A 22,310-nucleotide genomic window follows, 5' to 3' on the forward strand; every position below is an offset into this window, starting at 1 on the left:
CCTGGGAAAGACACACACCCACAGCACCTGCAGGCTGGCAAAGGCTGTGGCTGTAGTGGAATTGTTGCTTTGGAATGGCAAAGATGCACAAGAGCTTTCCCACCCTCCACCAGGGCTGAATCAGAAGAAATTCAGATGATTCCATTGAGGTTCTCCTTGCCACAGATCCATTTCTAGTTGTGATGCTGCTGGGGGGGTGATTTTGATAAATGCTGTTCCTGTACCTGCAATTCTGGATTGAAATTTGCCTAAACCCATTTAAAACCAGACAGCTGGAAATTGCAGTAACATCAATTTAGTGACAGATGTACCTTTCTGTTTTGGTTTTAAGAGAATAAATCATTAACAACAAAACCATTGTTTTGGCACTTCAATGGTCTTGGTAAAACCACCTTGCTCCAGGATGGAGGGAATATGGGATCCCCTCACCTAACAGGCACTACCACATCATTTAAATACACCAGGAAACTTTTCACTGATGCACTGACAAACAGTGGAACAAAGGGAATTTATGATCATGCTACAAATCCCCATTCAGAGCTCAATTAAAAATTACCAAATCGTCTTGATCTAAATAAAAGAATGCCTTTTAAAGTTTAAATTGTATTGCAAAGAAAGGAGAAGGGAAAGATTAAAGAGAAAAAAATGACATTCAAACCAGCTATTAATTTAGCCCAAACACCATTCAGTGGTGAAAGCCTCAGGAGGAGTTTTTACTGTGTTATTATTACACTCTTGTTAGTCACATTTTCATTAAAAGTCTTTCCTTTTTCCACACTGTGTAAAATGCACAGAGCTTATCTTTGGATATTTATCTGAATAACTCTTTCTGTGTCTGTTTGTATCATCACCATGGCCCTGCTGAGGTTAGGTACGGACAAGGCATCTGATAAAATGCAAATTGCTGTTTGAATACACAGCTTTATGTGGTTGGGATTTTTCGGGTTGCTGTGGAACAGGCAGAGGAACAGCTGGGCCCCTCTGATTGCCATGACACAGCCCATCTTTTGCAGCACAACCCAGACAAGGTTTTTTTAAAACCAGGGGGTGAATTTGGCACGTGCCAGAGAAATCAAACATCCCCCAGCAAGGAAAACCATGTTGATACCTATTGACAGGGTGAGGGGAAGTGATGGAGCAACAAAAGCTGAATGGCCTGAATGCAAAGCCAAACCTTAACCCTGCTGAGGATGATGAGCAGGTTTTTGTGCAGCAGCTCCTGACAGACACAGCAATGTTTGGCAAAGGTTAAAAGCAAACTCAGCTTCTGTTTGCTTCTCCAAGCAGTACTCACGTGGGCTGGGGGTTTCCTCTGGCTTCACATTTAATGGTGAAGTCCTCATCAAAGGGGTAGGCAACCTGGGCGTGGGATTGCTCCGTGATTGTTGGAAGCTGGGAAACTGAACACAAAGAGGAATTGGGTTAAAACAGAGTTCCAGCCAAACTGGGCTGCCCTCGAGTGGAGAGGGACAATGGCAGGATTGCATTATTCCTGCAGAAAGTGAGCCTTGCCTTGGGAAAAGGATGATCATCACCTCCCTGGCATGGACAATACCCTCTGGTCACTGTCACTGCCTCCATGGCCAACAAAAGGCCTGGCAGAGGGACAGTGCCCACCCTGATTCCCCTCCAAACCACCCAGGGCAGAGCAGAGCTGGGACCACGCCAGAGCCAGAGCACAGCGCTGTGGCCTGGCAAATTTATTCACAGTGAAGTCAGGAACTGGATTTAATCCAGACACAGATGCACACACATGAAGTAGCAAACTGCTGCCTCCATCCTGGATAAAATTGCCAGAAAAGCCCATGGACTGCTAGGCTGGTTTAATGCCTGCCCCAGGGTGCAGCTGCATGGTCACGCAACGAGGCTGCACCAACTTCTGGTTTTTTCTGAGGGAATTAAAGTGTTGCAAAAGCCCGTGTAACAGAGGAAGGAGAATGTTCCCTGCAGTGGAGCTGGGATAATAGGATCACCCCATTGTTATAAACAGCCAGGAAGAGAATTAAAATGCTCTTTGTGTGCTGCTTTAAGTGCAGGGAGCTCAAAGCTGGAGTGAAAATCAGTGTCTTGTCATATCACATGGTCTCAAAGCTGAACACTTCCAAGCCCACCAGCTCCACTGATCAGAAATAACTTTTTATTATGATATAAAATGCTTCATTACAGCTAATTAAGGGTTAGGTGGTTCCCTGGGGTAGGTTCATAAAAGTAGTGGATGCCCAGAGAGTTTGTCCTGTGCTTTACAGTCACAGCTCCGCTTTGGCTTTATTGAAACACAACAAGCCAATGCAGTTCTTTCCCGAAAAAAACCCCAAAAACCTCTACTTCTCAATACAAATTTGGATAGTTTTACAAAAATATCTTATAAACCTGCTTGGTTGGCTTCCTCTTTGCAGTCAGGGCTATTTGGCAGGCTCCAGAGTGCTAAGAGCTCATGGCAGATCCACGGGATGCCCTGAAACTGGCCCATGTCCTACTCTGAGACCCTGAAAAGAGCCTAAATTTATCCTTCCTTAGGTTTACTTCTTTATTTTTCCCCACCATAATTAATAAATCCTAATATGGTTGAGTTTTGCTTTTTTGTTTTTTGGTTTTTTTGCAATCAAAACACCAAAGCAAAATGCAGTTTTCAACCCTCCTGGTCCATTTATGTCTGAAAAATGCAAAGCTGGGGAGGTCTGGGCTGTACTCCAGGAAGAGGGGTCCTCTGGCTTTCCTTGGATTGCTCCCTGTGAGCCTCACGCCGTATTTTACACGTGTCCTGGAAGCTCATGATCCATGTAAAACAAGCAGTTTGAATTCATCCCAGCCGGTGAGGGACGCAGGAGCTGCTCCCCAGGGCAGGGCACAGAGTGTGAAATCCTCCTCTGGGGACCAACACTGGCCCTGAGACATCCACCTGCTCCTTCCCCAGGCTGGAATGGCAGCTTGCACGACAAGGGAGGAGGGATTTATGCACATCAAACAAGCTTCAGGGGGATTCAGAGCCAAAATGAGGAACTGAAGTGAAGGACGAACCCAAACCCCCGGAGCTAAGTGCTGTGTTGGATGGAAAACACCACAGAGATGTTATTAGACAAACTTTACTGCTCCATTTAAGCAGGCCCAAACAGGACAGCTTAGCTTTTGATCAGACCTGAATTTCCCAAAGGCCACATTGTGGCAAGATTAAATTCCAAATGGAACACAACTGGAAAGGAGGATTTAGTATTTTTCCTTCAGGGATAGCTGCAAAGGAATACCAAACAAAAACAGCAAAGTGCACAGCAAATAACTACAACTCACCTGATAATGGTATTTCAATAGCTGCTGCCAAACTCAATACAAAGAAAAACAGGCATATGGTGATGCCTTTTGTGCTTAATAGCATCTCCATCACTCTTCTGTAAACAAGGAGTCCAAACAGAATGAGAGATACCTTATGCTTCTGCTCACTGTCACTTCAAATCAGGCACAGGGATGTGAGAGTGGGAGTCTGGTGAGGAGAACAAACAGCAATATTAGCCTGCAATATCAACCTGGGTCTGACACAGTTAGAAAATTAAAGCAATGCTTCAGGTTTGCAGCTAAATTGCACTAAATGGTCCATTTTCCTCCCGCCCCATCCCCTGGCTTCAGGAGCAACCTCTATTTAAATTCTAACAAAAAAAACACATGCACAAAAGTACAGCTCTATTGTAGCACTGAAATATTTTTTTTTCTGTTTGGCAATTAAAAATAGAGATGGTTCAGAATATGGTGCATTTGTAATCATTCCAGTTCATAAATTTTTCTAATGAGAGTTATGTAAGTTGCAAAGTAATGTAACAGATCTAATGAGAGAAATTTGGTACACTAATGACCTTGTTCATAAATCTCATCTGTCTTTTATCTTTCATTTATGCTCAAAGAAGGACACAATCTCATTTAGCTCATTACTAGGAAGCAGAACATGAAACCTTTGCTTTTCCCTCCCAGTCCCAGAACTACTCTGTGTGGGTTTCACACATTCCATTGGACATCCTTAGGTTCTGAATGACAAGGCAAAAATGTTGTGTAGCTGCAGAAAGGAGACAGATCCAGCTCTAGGTGAAATTCACAGAGAAGATAAGGAGAGAATTTTGATGTAGGTCAAAAATCAGGAAGAAATCCTTCCCTGTGAGGGTGGGCAGGCCCTGGCACAGGTGCCCAGGGAAGCTGGGGCTGCCCCTGGATCCCTGGAAACGTCCAAGGCCAGGCTGGACATGGGGGCTTGGAACAGTCTGGGATAGTGGAAGGTGTCCCTGCCATGGCAGGGGGTGGGAGAAAACGATTTTTAAGGCTCATTCCAACCCAAAGCACCCTGGGATTCTGGGATTCTGCAAAAGTGGGTGCACGGAGGATTCTCATCACCAGCTTCATCCACAGTCCCTGAGTGAATTATCAACCAGCACAAGCTGTGCTCACCTGTGCACCCTCTCACAGTGCTAAGGGACATCAGTCCCAGGAGAATTTAACCTCAGTTGTCAGGATACCTGTGAAAGAACAATTCTGAAGACAAGGCCACAGTGCAGCAGCCATGGATTCACCAGGCAGGCCAGGCTGGCATGGCCTGGCCAGCTCTGCTCCATGGGCACAGCTCACCAGGGCAGTGCCCGGCCCAGCTGAGCCTGCCTCACACACAGCTCTGGTATCTTTGCACATCCCAGCCCGCTAATCCAGGGATCAGAAAAGCAATCCCGGGATCACAGGAGCAGTTGGCCTGTGGGGACAGCAGGAGGTGGCACTGTGCATGGCTGGGCTGGCCTGGCACAGCTGGGGCGGAGGCAGAGCTCAGCACACAGCCACACCCGCCAGCCCATGGGGGCTTTTTCTCCTTTTCCCTGCAAACAGAGATGTTTTCCCCCAGCGCATTCCCTCTCACAGCTTGTGCTGTGGCCCTCCCTCCAGGGTGAGTTCTGTTCACACCAGCCCACAGAAAGTTCCTGGAAGTTCACATCTGTGAGACCAAAACCCCCAGCTGGGGATTGCAATTGGCCAACGAGGGGCGAGTGACAGACACCATAATCACATAAGCCTCATTTGTTTAGAAATGAGGCTAAAAACCAGATGTCTTTTAAGTATCTTAGGCCCAAAGTATTTGCTGATGGAAGAAGCTGACTAATCTGCTTAGGGCTCCGCTCTGCAGAAGGGCACTGGAGGGGACAGGGACAGGGGACAAGCTCAGCTGGCACCCCCAGGCCATCCTGGGTATAAATCAGCCAGAATCAGGCAACACCAGCAGTTCTATTTCCTCAGTTTGAGTTCTCCTGGCTCTGAATTTTGAGCAGTGGAGCTTTCCAAAGCTCAGCCTGCCCAAACCTGGGCTGTGTGACAGCACAGGGGACACACAGGACACGCAGCAGCCCCAGCCAGCAGCCACCTGATGGCTGCTGTCACTGCAGGATGGGGCTGTCCCCCTCCTCACCTGCTCCTGGCACACGCTCAGCCCCGGATCTGTGTCATGGCAGTAAAACAGATGCTCTGACAGAAAACCCTCTGGATGCAGAATTGCAATTTAGGCTGATAAAAACCTGCCCAGCCTTGCTGCCTGCAGATGGCACGTTGGTGGCAGCGAGAGCCTCCTCTCCTCCATCTGCTGTCAGCTCTGGGGACAGGAGCAGGCAGGTCAGGATGGCAGCCAGAGGCAGGGGACCTGGGATTACACGAGGTGTGCAGCTTGCTAAGGTCACGGCAAGTTTCATTTTAGATTAATTTATACAAAGCATTGTATAAATTCAGATTAAATCCAAGAAAAGAAAAACAAGAGCACAGCTCAATTCTTTAACCAAACCAATTAGCTCACACCTTATTTTTTTTTCCTTTTTTTTTTTTTAATGAAGTGCCACAGCAGAACAGCAACATTCCAAGTAAACGGGATGTCCTTCATCATGTGGCACAGCCCGACTTGCCTCTGCAGGCTGCTGTAATTAGTCGGCCTGTCTAGCACCTCACTCCTGTTCCCTGGCTTGAATACTAATGCTGGGGGCTGCCAGCAGCAGCATTTGGGAGCAGGCAGCACAGGGGGACCAGCAGGGATGGACCTGTGCACACCCAGCAGGTAATTCCACCTGGGGACCTCCCTGCAGCTGCCTTGGACCTCGGCTGGTTTATTGGGAGGGGATTCCATGAGGAGCAGCCCTGGGGCGATGGGAATCAAGCAAGAGGCTCTTTGCAGAGATATTTACCTTGTGACAGCCTCCCAGCAAGATAAACTCGTGCTCCTATGTCTGTTATCCCTGGCGGAGTAGCAGAGGCTGTGACAGTGATTACGGAATGCCAACACTTCACACACATCTCCCTGACCTGCCCCACTCCCTGCTCCCTGCCCTGGGCACTGCTGGTGCTCAGCCAGGTGAGGCTCATGCTCCCTGCAGAGACCTGGGCCAAGCTCTTCACCTGTTTGAGGTGACATTTAGGCGAGGCTGCCAAGCTGTGGGCATTCAGGAGGCCTGTCACGCCTTTGGCTGTCCCAGCAGGCCTCAATGAAACTGCAGAGACGCTGATTAAATCCCCAACCTTCCCTCTCACCTCCAGCACCCAAAACACCTGAGCCCCTTCCTTAATGAGCAATATCCCCCCGCAGCCCATCCATCCTGCCTTCAGACACAGCCACACACCCAAACTCCAGGCAGAACAATCTCTCACTCCAACCATGACTGAACTCCAAACCCAAACTTCTCAGCGTGTGCCAGCTCCCAGCAAATGAACAATTTCACTGCCTAAGTAATTTGGAGAAATGACTGAGGGAGCTGTGCAGGCACTTGGCAGCCAGGGGCAGGTTTTGGTCTCGCTGGTGCCAAAGCACAGCTCTGTCCTTGGGGGAGAACAGAACCAGGGACCCACTTGCAAAATCCTGACCTTGGGAACAGCATCAGCCCTGCTGGGTCAGGCCCAGAGTCCTGCTTTTCATAGAATTACAGGATGGTTTGGGGTGGAAGGAGCCTTAAAAATCATCTTCTCCCACCCCTGCCATGGCACCTTCCACCATCCCAGGCTGCTCCAGCCCCAGTGTCCAGCCTGACCTTGTGCACTGCCAGGGATCCAGGGATTCAGCTGGGAATAATTCCTGCCACCCTCCCAGGGAACAATTCCCAATTCCCAATATCCCATCCATCCCTGTCCTCTGGCACTGGGAAGCCATTCCTGTGTCCTCTCCCTCCATGTCCTTGTCCAAAATCCCTCTCCAGCCTTCTTGTAACCCCTCTGCAAGTACTGGAAAAATTGGTAAGGTCTCCCCCAAGTCTTCTCTTCTTTTCCCCAGGAATTCCACATCCCCCTTTGCTCTCAGGTGGACTCACTGCAGCACCACTTGCACCAGGCATGGGGCCACCAGATTGCCCAGGAAAACCTTTCTTCTGCACCACAAATGAACACGGATTGCTACAACAAATGTTACATCTGCAGCCCCTCCTCTCCCTTCTTCTTCCCCCCTCCTCCTTCTCTTTCTGCCTTTCTATTTGCTTTTCTCTGCCTCAGGCTTAAGTCAAGTAATTTGAATTCACTGCAAATACTTATCTGTAGTTCCTTACCTGCAATTCATTATTTACTGTGCTGTTCAGTTAATAGTAAATACTGATTGCTCTAAGGACAGCTCATTTGTTTGTTTAATGAGCTGCCTTTAACTTACACTGAGCAAATCTTTCAAACTATCAGTATTTCCAAGGAGCAATGGAGTTCCAGATTCTTTTATTACATCCCCTTGCTTCCAGAAGGATGCCATAAAAATATTGGACAACCAAACAAGAAAAAAAATTATTAAATTTCCATTTATCTCATCAACCTAGCGAAGAATTTCCCCTACATGTAATTACTGCATTAAAATTGCTCATAAATAGTAGCAGGATGACAGCCAAAATTCCCAGATTACTGGTCTGCCACTTCCAAGAGAAATTATAATGCACTACTAAATATGGCATCAACCTCAGCTCTTTGGTTCCCTCTTCAAATATTCCTTGTTTAAGTCCTGTACACACAAATCTTGAGGAAAGTAATGGATCCCCACAGCTGAACACTGGTGAATCCCCTGGCCAAGCTTTTCATTAGCTAGAACCAAGTTTAATTTCTCAGTGACATGGATGTTACAGGACTGGTAAATATTTGTGATTAGAAATTACAGCCTCCCGTGTGGCCCCAGTTATGGAACCACAGGAAAAAAAAAATCTGGGGGAAAAAAATGCTTTCTGGTAAGAAGAAATAAAAGTTTGGTTGTTTAATGATTCCACACGAAATTGTTCATTTTAAGAGAGAGAATTTTAAACTTTCTGTATAGAAAAACACAGACCCTCAAGAAAACACTACATTTAACCTGAAGCCGTAGAGAAGACTTCCAAAATTAAATAATAAAACTAAGATTATAAGTGTATAGTTTAAATAAAAGTGTGTAATAGCACATAATAGGAAACTTAAGATTTAAAGTTTTAAAATATAATAATAACAATATATAAAACTAAAATAGAAGTTGTAAAACAATAACGAGTCCTTCTTCTTCATAAGTTTAAGTAGTATTTTATAATTAAACAAAAAAGCCCACATTACAAGACATAAGTAATTAGTTATTAAGTTAAACGTAAAAATAAGTGTCATTTCTTAATTAAATGGGTTTTGCTTAAAAAACCTTACAGAAATAAATACAAAACCATTTTATAGCTTGTGAATAAAATACCGTAAAACTCACAACTTATAAAACTGTAATATAAATAAGAAATAATAAACGTCTCAGTTCAAACACAAAATGCCATCTGAAGAACTTAAGAACTTTCAATCCCAACCCCAACCCAAAAAAAAAAAAATTAAAAAGAAAAATAAATCAACATTAATGTAGGGAGGAAAGATGAGTTCAGTGCTACAGAGCACAGGGGCTCCACTGCCAAGCTTTCCAGCAAGTGGGGCATGGAAAATTCAGCAGGTAAGGAAAGGAAATGTGCTCCAAATGTGCTCCAAAGTGTTCCCAGAGCAGCTCCCAGCAGAGGGGTGGCAGCCCTGGGAGCCAGGCAGGGAGCTCACAGCGGGAATCCATCACCTCAGAGCTTTTCCACACCTCAAGGACCTCCTTCCTTCACCAATTAGCTGGGAAATGTGGAGATTTCTGCTGCATTTCTGCTATAAGTGCTCCTTACAGGCCAGTATTTATTCAGCTATAGATCTTTTTATTCCCCATGAAAACCCCCCAAAGTGCAGAGTCACTCAGGAGTCTGGAAAAGAGAGGGAATATTCATAAGGACCCCATTTTAGTTCAGGTGTCAATGCCACCCATTGCTTTTCCCCTGAAAGCTTTTTGACATGCCAGTGTCAGCGTGAGGATAACCTTCACTTGACTCTTCCCCAGCCATATATTCTGGGATGTTTTCAGTTCTTAAAAAAGCAGCCCATGCATATGCTGGAGGTGATTAAAATAATCACCCAAATCAGAAAGCTGCTCTTCCTTCCATGGCAAAGCATTTCCAAACCCACTGCAGCACACAACAGGCACAGAGATATTTTTGGTTTAGATGCAATTCCACTCTCAGGAGGTTTAGTGAGAAAAGTCCATGCATTATTTATCTTACCAAGGACTTCACAAACATTATTGGACAGCACATCTAAAGGAAAAGTTTTCAGTCTAGTTACGCAGCTTCAACATTATTTCACAAAATGTATGTGTTTCAACTGTGATTGCAACTATTGTGCCTCCCCAATTTTGTAATCCATCAGTCTTCCACTTTCCAAACCCAAAAAACCACTCTAAAAATAGAATGAACATAATCAACGACGAAATATGTACACAAGGCTGTAGCACAATGCAGCAGTAAAACATTCAATTCAATAAAGAGCACAATATAATTAATTCCCCTAGGCCAAAGTTTTAAGGAATAAACAAGGAATTTGGGAGGCCAGCTTGCCAGGTGCTGGCTGTCTGGGAGAGCAGCTCAGCCTTGGGCTGGGCAGGGTGACAGATGGTGCTGTCCCCTGGCTGCACTGATGCTGTGCAAACCCAATTTCTGGTGCTGGAGATCTGCCCTGAGCTGAGGGGAAGCAAGAGGTGCACGAGCACCTTGGAATCCAAGGGTGTGACCCCAGGAAAAGGCAGCCAGCACCAGCTCCCCATTCCCACAAACACTGCCTTACCTGCTCCCAGCAAAATCCTGGAGTGCGATCCCCTCAAGTCTCATCAGATCACAGCCTATGCTCTGAAATGGTTTAAATAAATGATTTCTCCTGGTCATATCTGTGCCCACACAATGGCCCAGCGCCTGGGAGAGCTGGTTTAATTGGTTTTGTCCATCTGGAAGCTGAAGCATTGAGCACAAGGACCACATTCCTTACAGCTCTGCATGGATTTTACACACACACAGGGATGGAGATGAGGAAACGGGGTCTGTAACCCTCAATGACACTCAGGGGCCCAGCTTTGCCAGCCCCATCAGACCTGCTGGAACCTCAAAATGCCTCTGAACAGCACCTGCAATAAGGACTCCCAAAAAAACCCAGAGTGGAAATCAACACCTGCTTTAACCCCTTCATGGCCCAAGGAATAAATGTGAGCTGTGGATGGGCTGTTGTTGCTGATCATGGCCACCTCATTAAACTTTAGCGATGACATTCCTGACATGGCACTTCCCAGAAAAGTGAGATAACCACCTGGTCACTCCTTCCAGCACGAGCACACAAACCTGCACCAAGTTCTGCCCTGGAAGTTCTCAAATAGGTGAGTAAACAGCAACATCTGGATTGATCTGAGGAGAACAGCTGGGACATGGGACACCAGGTGACCCCACAGTGGCTCAGAGGGAGAACAGAAATCCTCTGTCCTCCTGCAGCTGTCTGGGGACTTTCTGAGCCAGATCTGCTCTTTAATGCCAACACCTCTCCTCCATAAATTTAACTACCTTTTTATTTTAATTGATTGCTTCCCTGCCCATCCTCACTGCACACAAAACTGCTCCTTCTCCAGTTCATTTTTGGACTGGGTTAACTGGGCAGCAGCTCTGAGCCCTGAGTCACTAGAGCAGCTCCTGTGACACACAACTTTAGGTCACTAGACACAATCTTTTCCTGAGTGGGAATTAATCCATATTTTTACATTCATCTCCTTTAATCCTTCTTCCAGTTCTACTCTGGCACCAACCTCTCTTTCAGGGGAAAATCTGGATTTAATGTAGTGTACTCGAGGTGGATGTACCACATCCTGCAGCGCAAATTGCTTGTGGAGATGTTGTGCAGCCTTCTGAGAAACCCACAAGTATTTAATTAGCAAGTTTCTGAGGTATTTAGAGTGGAATTAAAAGTACCGTGCTGAAATTTTAGACTGTATTCCTTCACTGCACTATAAAGTGTATTTTGCATCATTCCTATACAAGCCACCATAAAATAAGGGTCTGGCTTTACATGTGCACATTTACAGATGTAAGAGCAGCCTAATCCCCCCACGTGTCTGGTTTATCCCCTCCACCTGAAGGCCTGGCCACACATCATTCCTTCTTTAACCAGTGAAAACACAGAAATTACTCCAGCACGAGGAGATAACGCTGTGGCAGAGGAATGCCATGACCTACAAACACACAGTGACCATCACCCTCCCTGCTGGTCACAAACCAGCCCACATCTGAGCTTTGCAGACACCCCTGAAAGCACAGCCTGCTAAAAATTCAGCTGTTGTCTGAGGCTCTTGCCATCCTGCATTTCCTGGAGATGCTGCACCTCCTGAACAAGTTTAGCACATTTCTGGCTGAAACTAGGTTTATATTAATTGAGATTTTCAACAGCCATTAGCATTTCAGCTCATAGGTCAAGCATGAAGCAGAAAGCAAAGGACAGCAGCAGGTGGGGTGGGTGATGGGGATGAGGCAGTGGCAGCCAGGCACAAAGGGAAGGCAAGGAAAAGAAATAAAAGCAGGCTGCAGTTGGTGCTCAGATGAGACTGCCAGTGACAGCCTCTGCCAACAGAGGTGATGCAATTCCCCCAAAATTTCAACACGAATTTGCAAAGGTGCCTGCTTCTTGTACTCTCATCCTGCCTCTTTCAAAACACATAATAATGGGAAAATCATGAGCTTTCTCCTGTTAATACAAACACACATGAGTTCTAGTAGAGCAACACCTCCTTGAAGCAGCACTGCTTCGCCTGGAAAGGCTCTCCTGGAACCCAGCACATGCCAGAGCCAGTGTGAGCCATCCCAGCTCCTGCCTGGAGCACAGCCTTGGCACACACAGAGCCAGGAGAGCTGCACGGCCTGGGAATCGTGGGCAGGGATGTGCCAGGCAGGGCTCTGCCAGGCCCGGGGCTGGTGAGGATGTTCAGTCAGCAGAAAGCTCAGGGAGAACAGCACAAAACACACTCCAAAGGCACAGCCAAGGGCTCCCGGGGATCCTGCCACGGGAGGAGCCCTGCACTCGCTCAGGTGGCAAAGGAGGGGGAAAATTTACACACCCAGCACCTGATGGGCTCCAGTCCAGGCACAGGAACCATCCCAGTGCCAGGAAAATCACCTGGCAATGGCAGAAACCACTGCAGGGCACCGAGGGCTCCACTTGGTGAATCTCACAGCGTGGGTTTGTGTTTGCTGGAGAGCTCCCTGTGCTGCTAACGAGGTGACATGAGCAGGGGGAAAGGGGCTTTAATTGCAAATAAATTACCTCCATAGCAGAAAACAGCTATTATTCCCACTCAGTCCATTAAGGATCATCTCTTCCTGCTGCATCTCAGCCAGGTGAACTCACTCAGATGTACAACACTGGCAATACTGTCAGATGCCAAAAACCCCCTAAATCTGAGCTCCCTGCTCCATCTGTGCCAGGACAAATGCAAAAATCCACACTCACAGAGCTTCTCTGCCTCAGGGAGTCAGGAGATGCTCAGTGGATTCCCAAGACCTCGAGAGAAAAATCCTGGCGAGCTTCACACAAGAAAAATCTCAAACCCTGAGAAAAACTGACCCCAAAAGTGCAGCAAAGGCCCTTTCTTAGTTTTACCCTGCACCTCAGCACAATGGCAGTGAAAGTCACTGGGACACTGATGTTCCTAATTTAAATTGCAGCCAGTGACTCGTGACCAGGGAGAGTTTCACAGCAGGCAGGCTCTGTGCTCCCTGCCTGCCTCTGATTCTCCTCCTCCTGTGTAATAACAGAGACTAGCTCTTGCAGCTTCCTGGAGCATCTCCCCACACTTGCTTCTCCTGAGAAGTCAAGGCCATTAAGCTTCCAACATTTGCTACGTTGCCAGAGGTACAAGGGGTTACTTAGAAAATAAAAAAAAAAAAAAAAAAAGAGTGAAAAGTAGTGATTTCTCAGAGACACTGCATGGGAGTGGAACACCACCCACATCACTCTGAAATCCTGATGTGCCTGTGTGGACAGCCAGCAGCATCTCTCACTTTGGGCATCCTGCTCTGATTCTACAAGAGGATCCTGTGGGGCTCAGTCTGCCAAGGCAGCAGCACCCCAGGAGCTGATTTATGGCAATAATTGTAGGGTTTGGCCCAGTTTGTGCATTAGGAATCCGAGTAGCTGAGCAAACAGGATGACATTAGAGATTCATGGATAATGCATCCTGATTCTGCACTTCCTACTTTCCTTGTTTTCACCTGGAACCTTCAACAATTTCCTTTTTCCATTAAGAACATCACAGCTCAACAAAACCCCCAATAAGGCTAAACAAAACCACACACTGAGCAGCCCAGCCCATCAGGGGAGACACTCTTGGTTCACCTGCATTTTTTAGGAGCTCGTTTTTACAGACTTATGAGGAAGATTTCTCAGGATTTCCAGGGAGGAAAGAGCTCAGAATCATACCAGGAGTGCCTGAGACATTCTCCTAAGCAGCATAATGCTGCCATTTATCTGGTCATCATTTTCTTCCTACACCTTCTGTTAATGGAAATGTTTTTTGGCAAAGCTTTCAGGGAAATCAAGTTGTTGATAAGGTGAGGATTATTTCTGAGCACAGCAGCAATTTTCTGCACTTGCTCTGGTAGTTTTACCATTGCAAGGGAAAAGCATCATTCAAAACACTCCAAACCCCAATGATTTTCTAGCTGCAACAGTTGCTTTTCTCCATTAATATATTTTTTTTTTCCAAGGCACTAAATCAAAACATCCATCAAGCACACTGAAGACAGCTGGCTGACAATATATTGAATATATCTGCTGTAGCCGTGAAAGAAAGGGAAGACACTCTGTAATTCTGCTTTTCTCTCCTTGGGATCCACATTCATCATCGCTTTCAGCACTGGCAGGGTGCAGAGCAGCAGCTGTCAGCACCTTCAGGTGATCACAGGAGATGTTCCATCAGGCACATCACAAGCCCAGGGTGTGTTTTAAGGCACAGTTGATCTTTAGAGCTACAATTTGACTCCAGCTAGGTGGCTGAGCAGAAAACAATGAGGAAGCAACACAGGCAGCAAAACACACTGTTCAAACAGCCTGAAAGCCTTGGAAAAATGGGATTGTTTGGGAAAAATATGATTTACCTGTTTACCCAGTACCTGGGGAAAATGTTTTGAAGGAAATTGAGCGAAACTAAATCTATTCCCTCAGCTCATGAGGGGTTGGTAAAATATCTCCCAAGAACATACAAGAAAGTTTAGAAACAATCTAGAGGAAATGCCCACTAACTGGAGGGCAATTTAGGTGCCTGATTTTCATTTATTTTTGGTTTTTGCTTTCCATGGGGACAGCAAAATCCACCCACCTAAATCCCACCACCAATTATGAAATCTTTGCTTCAAAAGCTGGAGCTGCTGCTGGTTCCCCATGATGTGACTTTCTGAACACTGAACACAAACCCATTACCATCCCCAAGTTTTGGAAAAAACTTCACCTTGCTGGAAATGAAAGTAAACAAAATCAAATTAGAAATACAGCAAGTAAATATCAGGAGTGGAAAGTTCTGCATGAACAATTAAAATCTGCTGAAATAATGTGAAACTGCAAGGGGAAGATTCAAGTTGAATGTCAAACAGGCAGGACCAGGATTTCAGTGCCCATTCTGTCCATTACACCAAGTTCTTCAGAACAAGGGTGGCTTTTGCCCCCCAGCCCACGCGCAGAATCAATGATTTGCACAGTGGGAGAAGTTCTTTCCATGCCACATGCATGAAAACTGCATCACAGACTTCATCCAGAGCTTCTACAGCACCACAGACATTGCTCTTTTTCTTAAAAAAATTAAAGAAGAAATTGTCAATAAACTGTCAAATTGTTTAGATCTCATTTGTGTCACATCATGGATAAACTTAATGCCCTCTAATCATTATCTCACAAAAACTAATCCTGTTTCTTGAAAAGACAAACCAGAAAGTGGCTAAAAAAACCTAAAAATATCACAGAGAGGAGTCAGTTATGCACAAGTATATGTATACATTTGTGCTGAAATACCTCTGACTGAACTTCTGCTCCTTCCCTGCAGCCCTGAGCCTGGAAATGCCCCCAGAGCATGGCACAGACTGATGGATTCACTCCTCATGGACCTGGGCATTTCAAAGAGCTCTCCTGGCACTGACCATGCATGGACACCTCACATCCTTTCTCCTGCCCAGCCCAACTGGTTGGTCAAACAACATTTCTTACGGAGCTGAGCTGCAGCTGGGAGCCTGTGGGATGCTCTGAGGTATTCCCTAAGTCACTATAAATAACATTTCATGGTCAATAAATGGCATGAAGCCTTTAGAAGCCCAGGACACAATGCAGATGCAGAAGGTGCAAAAGGAACTCACCAGGGCTCTGGTATTAAATGCAGAAATCTCCCCATGGCTGGGGCAGCCAGGGCACAAGACAGGTTTTTCTAAGGAGCTGGAAAACCTTTGAGTTTCAAATGAAATATATTAATAGCTATGAATTTATGAGGTTAAAATTATCTGGAAAAGTCATGCATGTATAAATCCAGACTCTATGATGATGATGCTTCCTCCTTTACTCCTTATTCCAAAATAACCTGGTGTAGTTTATGCCCTGCTGCAGTGGAGACACACAGATATCTCTCCTTTAGTTCCCTGAAGCTAGAAAAGAGCTGATTCTGTACCTACCAAACTCTGATTTATTCTACATGGCAGAAAAGCCTTCCTCATGAGACCCTGTACACCTCAAATACAGCAGCATTGGCTTTCTTGACATTCTCCTCTGTAAAACTCCCAGAGCTTGAAGCATCCTGTGTTTCCAGACAGGCAGAGAAGGAGCTCATGGCCACTGAAGAACCAAAATGCAGAAATGAAACCCACTTCTGCAATTACAGCACAAGCCCTTGGAGCTTTCCCCTCCACCCTCCTTTTCCTCCTTTTATTGAGCTGAAGTTATTTAGAGGACAGATCTCTGTTTAAGCAGCTGCTGCCACAACTAGTTGGCCCAAGCAGCTTTTTTTAATTAAATATTTGCTGCTGTGAGAGTTTTCTCCCCCCTCCCTGCTCTCCTTGTGGACAACATTTGTTCTTGCAAAGATAAGAGGAATCAGCCTCCGAGGCCTCCTGCACTCCAAGCCCCTGCAATGGTGTGAAATCCCCACAAAAATTAATTTTTATGATAGGCATCACGACATTTTCCTATCAAGGACAACCATCAACAATGAGGAAAAGAAATAAAGCTTGCTGGGATTTAATAATTATTATTAAATGATGTCATTTACATAATTAGACCTTACCACTAACTATGGCATCTCTCTTTTATGGCATGGTAAATTGGCAGAGCACCTCATAAAGAGATTTTTGGGGTTTTTTTCCCTTCTCTCCCACCAATTACAGAGGAGTAGATCAAGTAAATGATATCACAGCCTAAACTAAGCAGGTTTACACAGAGGCAGGAAATGGAGGCGAGTTTCATGACGTGAATGAGAGAATTCTTGAGAAATACGGATTTCAAACAGGTTTCTTACACATTTGTTGCTCTCAGAATTTCTTCCTAGTCAGCAGGCAGGTCCAGCAATGCCTCTGGGATGTTTTTTGGTATTTCCCAACCAGGATCAGAGAAGCATTGGGTTCACTCTGCCAGAGGTGTGCACAGCACTGTTCCCTCTGCTCCTCCCAGCAGGTAACCCTGGGAACAGCATTAAAGGCAACTGCCCTGACCCAATGCCAGCAAAGCTTGACTTGCTTGGGGAAAAGCTCCAGCTGGTGTTTCATAAAGCAGGGGTGGCTTGACTCATTTTTACCTGGTCCAGGTGTGACTGAGATTCTGACCTGTTTCCATACTGGAAACAGCAGAGCCAAGTCAGTGTGAAGAAAACCCAAACACAAACTCCTCATGAGAGCCAGTTTGGCACTGGAGGCAGGAAAGGGAAACAAAAATGTGATGGTTTTTGAGCAAAGCTGTTTCAACAGACACTCAGGGTCCCCCTCCATGCAGAAATGAGGAAGCAGCAAGGGATGAGCTCCCTGTGAGGGTGGGGAGGGGTTGGGATGGAATTCCCAGAGCAGCTGGGGCTGACCCTGGATCCCTGAAATGCCCAAGGCCAGGTTGGACAGGGCTGGGAGCAGCCTGGGACAGTGGGAGGTGTCCCTGCCCATGGCTGGATGAGCTTTAAGGTCCCATCCAAGCCAAAACCACTCCAGGATTCCATGGGGCTGAAGGGATAAAAGTGCTGAGAAGCAGCAGCAGGGAGGAGCACAGGATCTGGAGAGTGAAATGGAGCTGGAGAGAGGGAGGTTTCAGGAGAAAGGAGGCAGCAGGAGGAGCAGACAAGGAAATGAGAGCAGCACCAGAGGAGGCTGGTGCAGCTACACCAGGCTGGGGTGTAAAGGGAGCTGGGAGCAGCTGCTGCTCCACATCTGTGAGCAAGGAACCCATCCTGGGAGAGGGATGGCTCTGGCAAAATCTGGGAATGCAGCTGGGCAGGGATCAGTGCTGAGCACAGACAGGCAGCACAGCGCCTTGGGGGAGTTTGTGAGGCTGGAACAGGAGGAACTCACTGGGGGAGAAATGAAAGAGAGTCTGGATCTCAGTCCCTGAGTAGGGAACTGGGGAGCCTGTGATGGCAGTGCCAGTCTGGGGGGACCAGAGAGCAAAGCAGCAAATTCTGCATTTGAGAGTATTTCAAACCTGCCTGGACTCCCCAGGCTGGAGCCACAGAGGGGATTTATTTCAAAAAGAAATACTAGTATCATATCACCAAGCAATTTAAAAATTATATATAAATAAGATACATTAAGGCAGACAAGACTGTACAAACTGCTCAGTACCTGGGCACAGGAGGGCTCAGCCCTCATTTACTCCCGTCTACACCAGGGTGTATCCTCTGAGGACAGCACAGATGCTCCTGACTGACATCAGCTTCTCTGGCAACGAAGAAATTAAAACCTGATCTTCTGTTTCCATGGGAAACCTGTCAAATTCCTCTCATGCACCACAGCACCTCGCTGCCTTTCCAGGAACAGAAGCAACTGGTGAAGAAAAACAGGGCTGGGGCCCCTCTCAGTTACCTGCCTCAGGAAAATCTTTCTTGGGGGGATTGATTAATATGATTTACATGTTTATAAATATCACCACAGAAGTGCAATGCTGTTTGCTTCCTACAGAAAACAGCAGGATCCCCATTCCCTCTGCTTCCCTCAGATCCATTCACCATAAACCAAGGTCACTGGCACTCTCCTGGGCACCCAAACAACCTATTAATGTTTTATTTACCAGGCAGGTAAATCCAAGCTGAGAACACACAGAGATCCTTCAGATCAGTGCAGGAATCAGGGAAGCCTGAGAGCTGTTCTAAAATGCCCTTCACATTATGGAGCAGCCAGAAAATTATTAAAAAAACAAAGAGTGAAATCTCCAGGTGGGCTTCCACCCCCAGGAGACCTCTCCAAAATCCAAGCACTGTCAGGCTGAACTCACCAAACAAAGACAAACAGGATTCCTCCTTTGCAGGTAATGCCTTCAGCAGCTCCTAATCCAGCTGCACATGAAGGTTCTGTTTCATAATTGTGTCTGCTTTTCTTCTGTAATAACAGCATTTCTAATTGTGCAACTTGGGCTTTATTAGAGTGAAAGTTGTTTCCATTCTCAACGTGGCTAATGTTTAAATGAAGCTTGTGGCACAAAGGATACCACTGTCACACTCAGGGAAATCAGTGTTCTCAACAAATACTTTAAGCTTCTATAATCCAGGACAAGTTTGGGCACCCCAAGCATCTGGGAGTGGCTCTCACCTGCTGCAGAATCAGCTCCAGAGCTGTGGAAGGAATCTGCAGGTGAGGAGGAACCATCTCAGGAGCTGGATGTTGTCTCTAGCACCACCTCTCCCTATCCAAAGGGACAACCCAGGACTCCAGAAAAGGCCCAGACTGGTGCAAAGTGGGGCGCATCTGTTGTTGGACCTGCTGGAGAAGCATTGGCAGGGGCTGCCCAGGGAGGTTTGCAGTGCCCATCCCTGGAGGTGTCACCTGGAGGTGGCACTGAGTGCTCTGGGCTGGGGACAGGGTGGGCATGGGGCACAGCTGGGGCTCCATGATCCTGGAGGGCTTTTCCAAGCTCAGTGATTCTATAAGTGCTGTGTAGATGGGAATGGTGCTGCAGAGCATGTCCCAGAGCCTCACCAGCACCTGCTGCTCACCCCTACACCCCAAAATATTCATCTCAAACACATACCTGCCCTCTGGGGCTCACCTGTGTCATTGAAAAGCCCCTGAGCAGCAATTCAGCCATGAACAGTGAGAGGGTAGCTTGAATTTCACTAGAAATCTGGGTGAATTTCACTGGAAATCTGGGTGAATTTCACTGGAAATCTGGGCGAATTTTACTGGAAATCTGGGTGAATTTCACTGGAAATCTGGCACTTCCTCTGCCCCAGGCTCCTCAGGGATTACAGGCTGGAGTGTCACCTGCAGGGAGGAGCGACACCAACCTGACCCCAAAGGCACCCCAGCTCCCCTGCAGGTGACAGAGCCAGGATCCCGCTGTATCACCCACTCCAACAGCTCTGCCTGGGAACGTTTCACTAATCCTGAAGCACAAAAAGGCTTCAAATATCTGTCAGTCAGGCTGATCCCTGCTGGCCTCACAGCCTTGCTGGGAGGATTGTTATTGAGATCAGCAGCGCTGCCAACGTGCTGAGGAAAATTAAACCCCAGCCGTGGAAACAATAGCTATTACAAAGTGTGTAACCAGCAGGAGATGGGATGAATGGTTGTAATTCCAAAGCATAAAAAGCTTTTTTAAAAATGTCTTTACTCTCATCCATGCTTCTTTAATATTTTGCTGCCTAATCGTGGCGTTTTATAGCCAGGCCGTAATTTCAGTGAGGTGCAAACTTGTGGAGTAAAATGTCAAGCGATGTGGTAGAGTCAAGTAAACATTTGTAGTAATTATATGCCCAGGAGATTTCATCACCTGGCAGAATTAACAAGCAGCTCAGTAAATCACATATCACTCCATCTGCATCTGCTGCATCCCCAGCAAAGAGCCGGGCTCCATCTCCAGCAGCCCTGACAGACATGTCAGAGCACAGAGCAGACCTGTCAGCCCATTACTGTGCACTCCCATCAGCCAGCAGCTCACCTCACCAAGCTCCTTTCAAAGCTTTGGAGCACAATTCTCCTTGCAGAGAAAGCTCAGCCCTATCCAGTACAAAGCAGTTTGCTCACACCTTGTGCTTCACGCTACAATTTGTTTCCACTCTGGTTTTGCCATGGAGCAACGTTCAAAGGGATGAGCTCGAGGTTGTTGCAGACATCTTTCATGAAAAATCGTTTTGCTAGGATTTTACCTCCTGAGAAGCTGAGAGGCCTCAGGAACAAAATGTAAACAATGGTTATCTGCTGCTGTGGAATGCAACAGGTGAATCTGGGATTGGCCCATGTTGGTTGTTTCTAATTAATGGCCAATCACAGCTTGGACTCTCTGTCTGAGCCACATTCCTTCTTATTCTATTCTTAGCTAGCCTACTGATGAAATCCTCTCTTCTATTCTTTTAGTATAGTTTTAATGTAATATCTATCATAAAATAATAAATCAGCCTTCTGGAACATGGAGTCAGATCCTCGTCTCTTCCCTCAACCGGAGACCCCTGTGAACACGGTCACACGAGGTGGTGGTGATCAGCCCTAATTCCCAATGGCTGTCTGGGAACACTGAAATGCTCCAAGGCTCAGGAGAGGCAGGCTGCCTGTGGAGCTGCTGCCCAGGTTCTCAGTGCACACATATGTTCTCAAAGTGCTGGCTCTGCACAAAGCTCATTAAGCACCCTGACAATCATCCTGATGGAGCAGGAGCCAGCAGCTACTGCCTCTCCTGCTGCAAACTCAGGCAATGAGAACGGCTCTGAAGATTTCCAAGGCAGAAAATGCAGATTGCTTTTAAATGTCTCTTCCTAGGCTCCCCCAGCCATGCCAGCGTTACCAGGCAGTGATTACAAACAAGCTCCTCGATTAGGAAGTTGAGCACAGCACTAGATTGCCCAAGCAGCTGCTGCTCTCTGGCTCAGAATGAGTGCCCTTTAGTGTTTGCTAAAGTGATTTCCTGCAAAATCCCTGCCATTTGTCAGGCCACTACCTGCAAGGTGGAATACACTTACAGAACGCACAGATTCATCACCAGCTAATTCTGTTCTCTGAACAGCACAAAGCAAAAAGGAGACAATGCTCAGCCATCAACTTCTTTCATGTCTTACATCAGTTTTAAGACAGTGGTTACAGAGAATCGCAGAAGGGTTTGGGTTGGAAGGGACATTAAAATCCATCTTGATCCCCTGCCATGGCAGGGACACCTTCCACTGCCCCAGACTGCTCCAAGCCCTGTCCAGCCTGGCCTTGGGCACTTCCAGGGATCCAGGGGCAGCCACAGCTGCTCTGCGCACCTGTGCCAGGGCCTCCCCAGGAGAATTTTTTCCTAATGTCCCTCTAAACCTTCTCTCCTTCAGTCTGAAGTCATTCCCTCCTCTCCTGTCCCTGCAGGCTCTTGCAGAAGTCCTTCTCCAGCTCTCTTGGAGCCCATTTAGCACCAAAAGGCACAGTTAAGGTATCCCAAAGCCTTTTCCAGGCTGAGCATCCCACTTCTCTCAGCCTTTCCTCCCAGCAGAGCTGCTCCATCCCTCACATCCACCACACCTGCGGCTCACAGCCCTGGGGCTCCACGGGGGAGATGCTGCTCCCCTCCAACCCTCCAGGGATGGATGAACTGAGCCCAGCCTTGGCTTTGCACCATCTGACCTCTGCAGGGACAGGAGCTAAAAGACAGGGACACAGCCAGGGATGTGAACAAGCTGTAACCACAGCGAGCTCCTTTCTCACACAAGAGTTATGTGTTCATTTATTTCATTTCCCTGGCAAATTTAATCCTGCTTCTAACCTTGCTGGCTGCAGGAGTGATGTGCTGGAACCACATCTCTGAGCACAGCCAACGTTAGCACTCAAGCATTG

At 46.8% G+C, this 22,310-nt stretch overlaps 1 protein-coding gene across 5 annotated transcripts in view; it reads right to left on the reverse strand.

Annotated features, from left to right (window-relative positions):
* CHL1 (cell adhesion molecule L1 like) overlaps nt 1-22,310 on the reverse strand; it is a 96,949-nt gene that overhangs the window by 54,535 nt on the left and 20,104 nt on the right. For 4 of the 5 annotated variants that reach the window (XM_005420154.2, XM_005420153.2, XM_031056393.1 and 1 more), the window contains exons 2-3: nt 3,286-3,475; nt 1,295-1,400 (exon numbers count right to left, since the gene is read on the reverse strand). In XM_005420154.2, the coding sequence (XP_005420211.1) occupies nt 1,295-1,400; nt 3,286-3,376 (197 nt within the window). In that variant the 5' untranslated portion in view covers nt 3,377-3,475. Of the gene's footprint in view, nt 1-1,294; nt 1,401-3,285; nt 3,476-16,052; nt 16,073-22,310 lie in introns of those variants that run through there. The other variant, XM_031056394.1, reaches the window with a different exon arrangement.

Source organism: Geospiza fortis, unplaced genomic scaffold (genome assembly GCF_000277835.1).
Source record: "Geospiza fortis unplaced genomic scaffold, GeoFor_1.0 scaffold70, whole genome shotgun sequence".
NCBI classification, from domain to species: Eukaryota; Metazoa; Chordata; class Aves; order Passeriformes; family Thraupidae; genus Geospiza; species Geospiza fortis.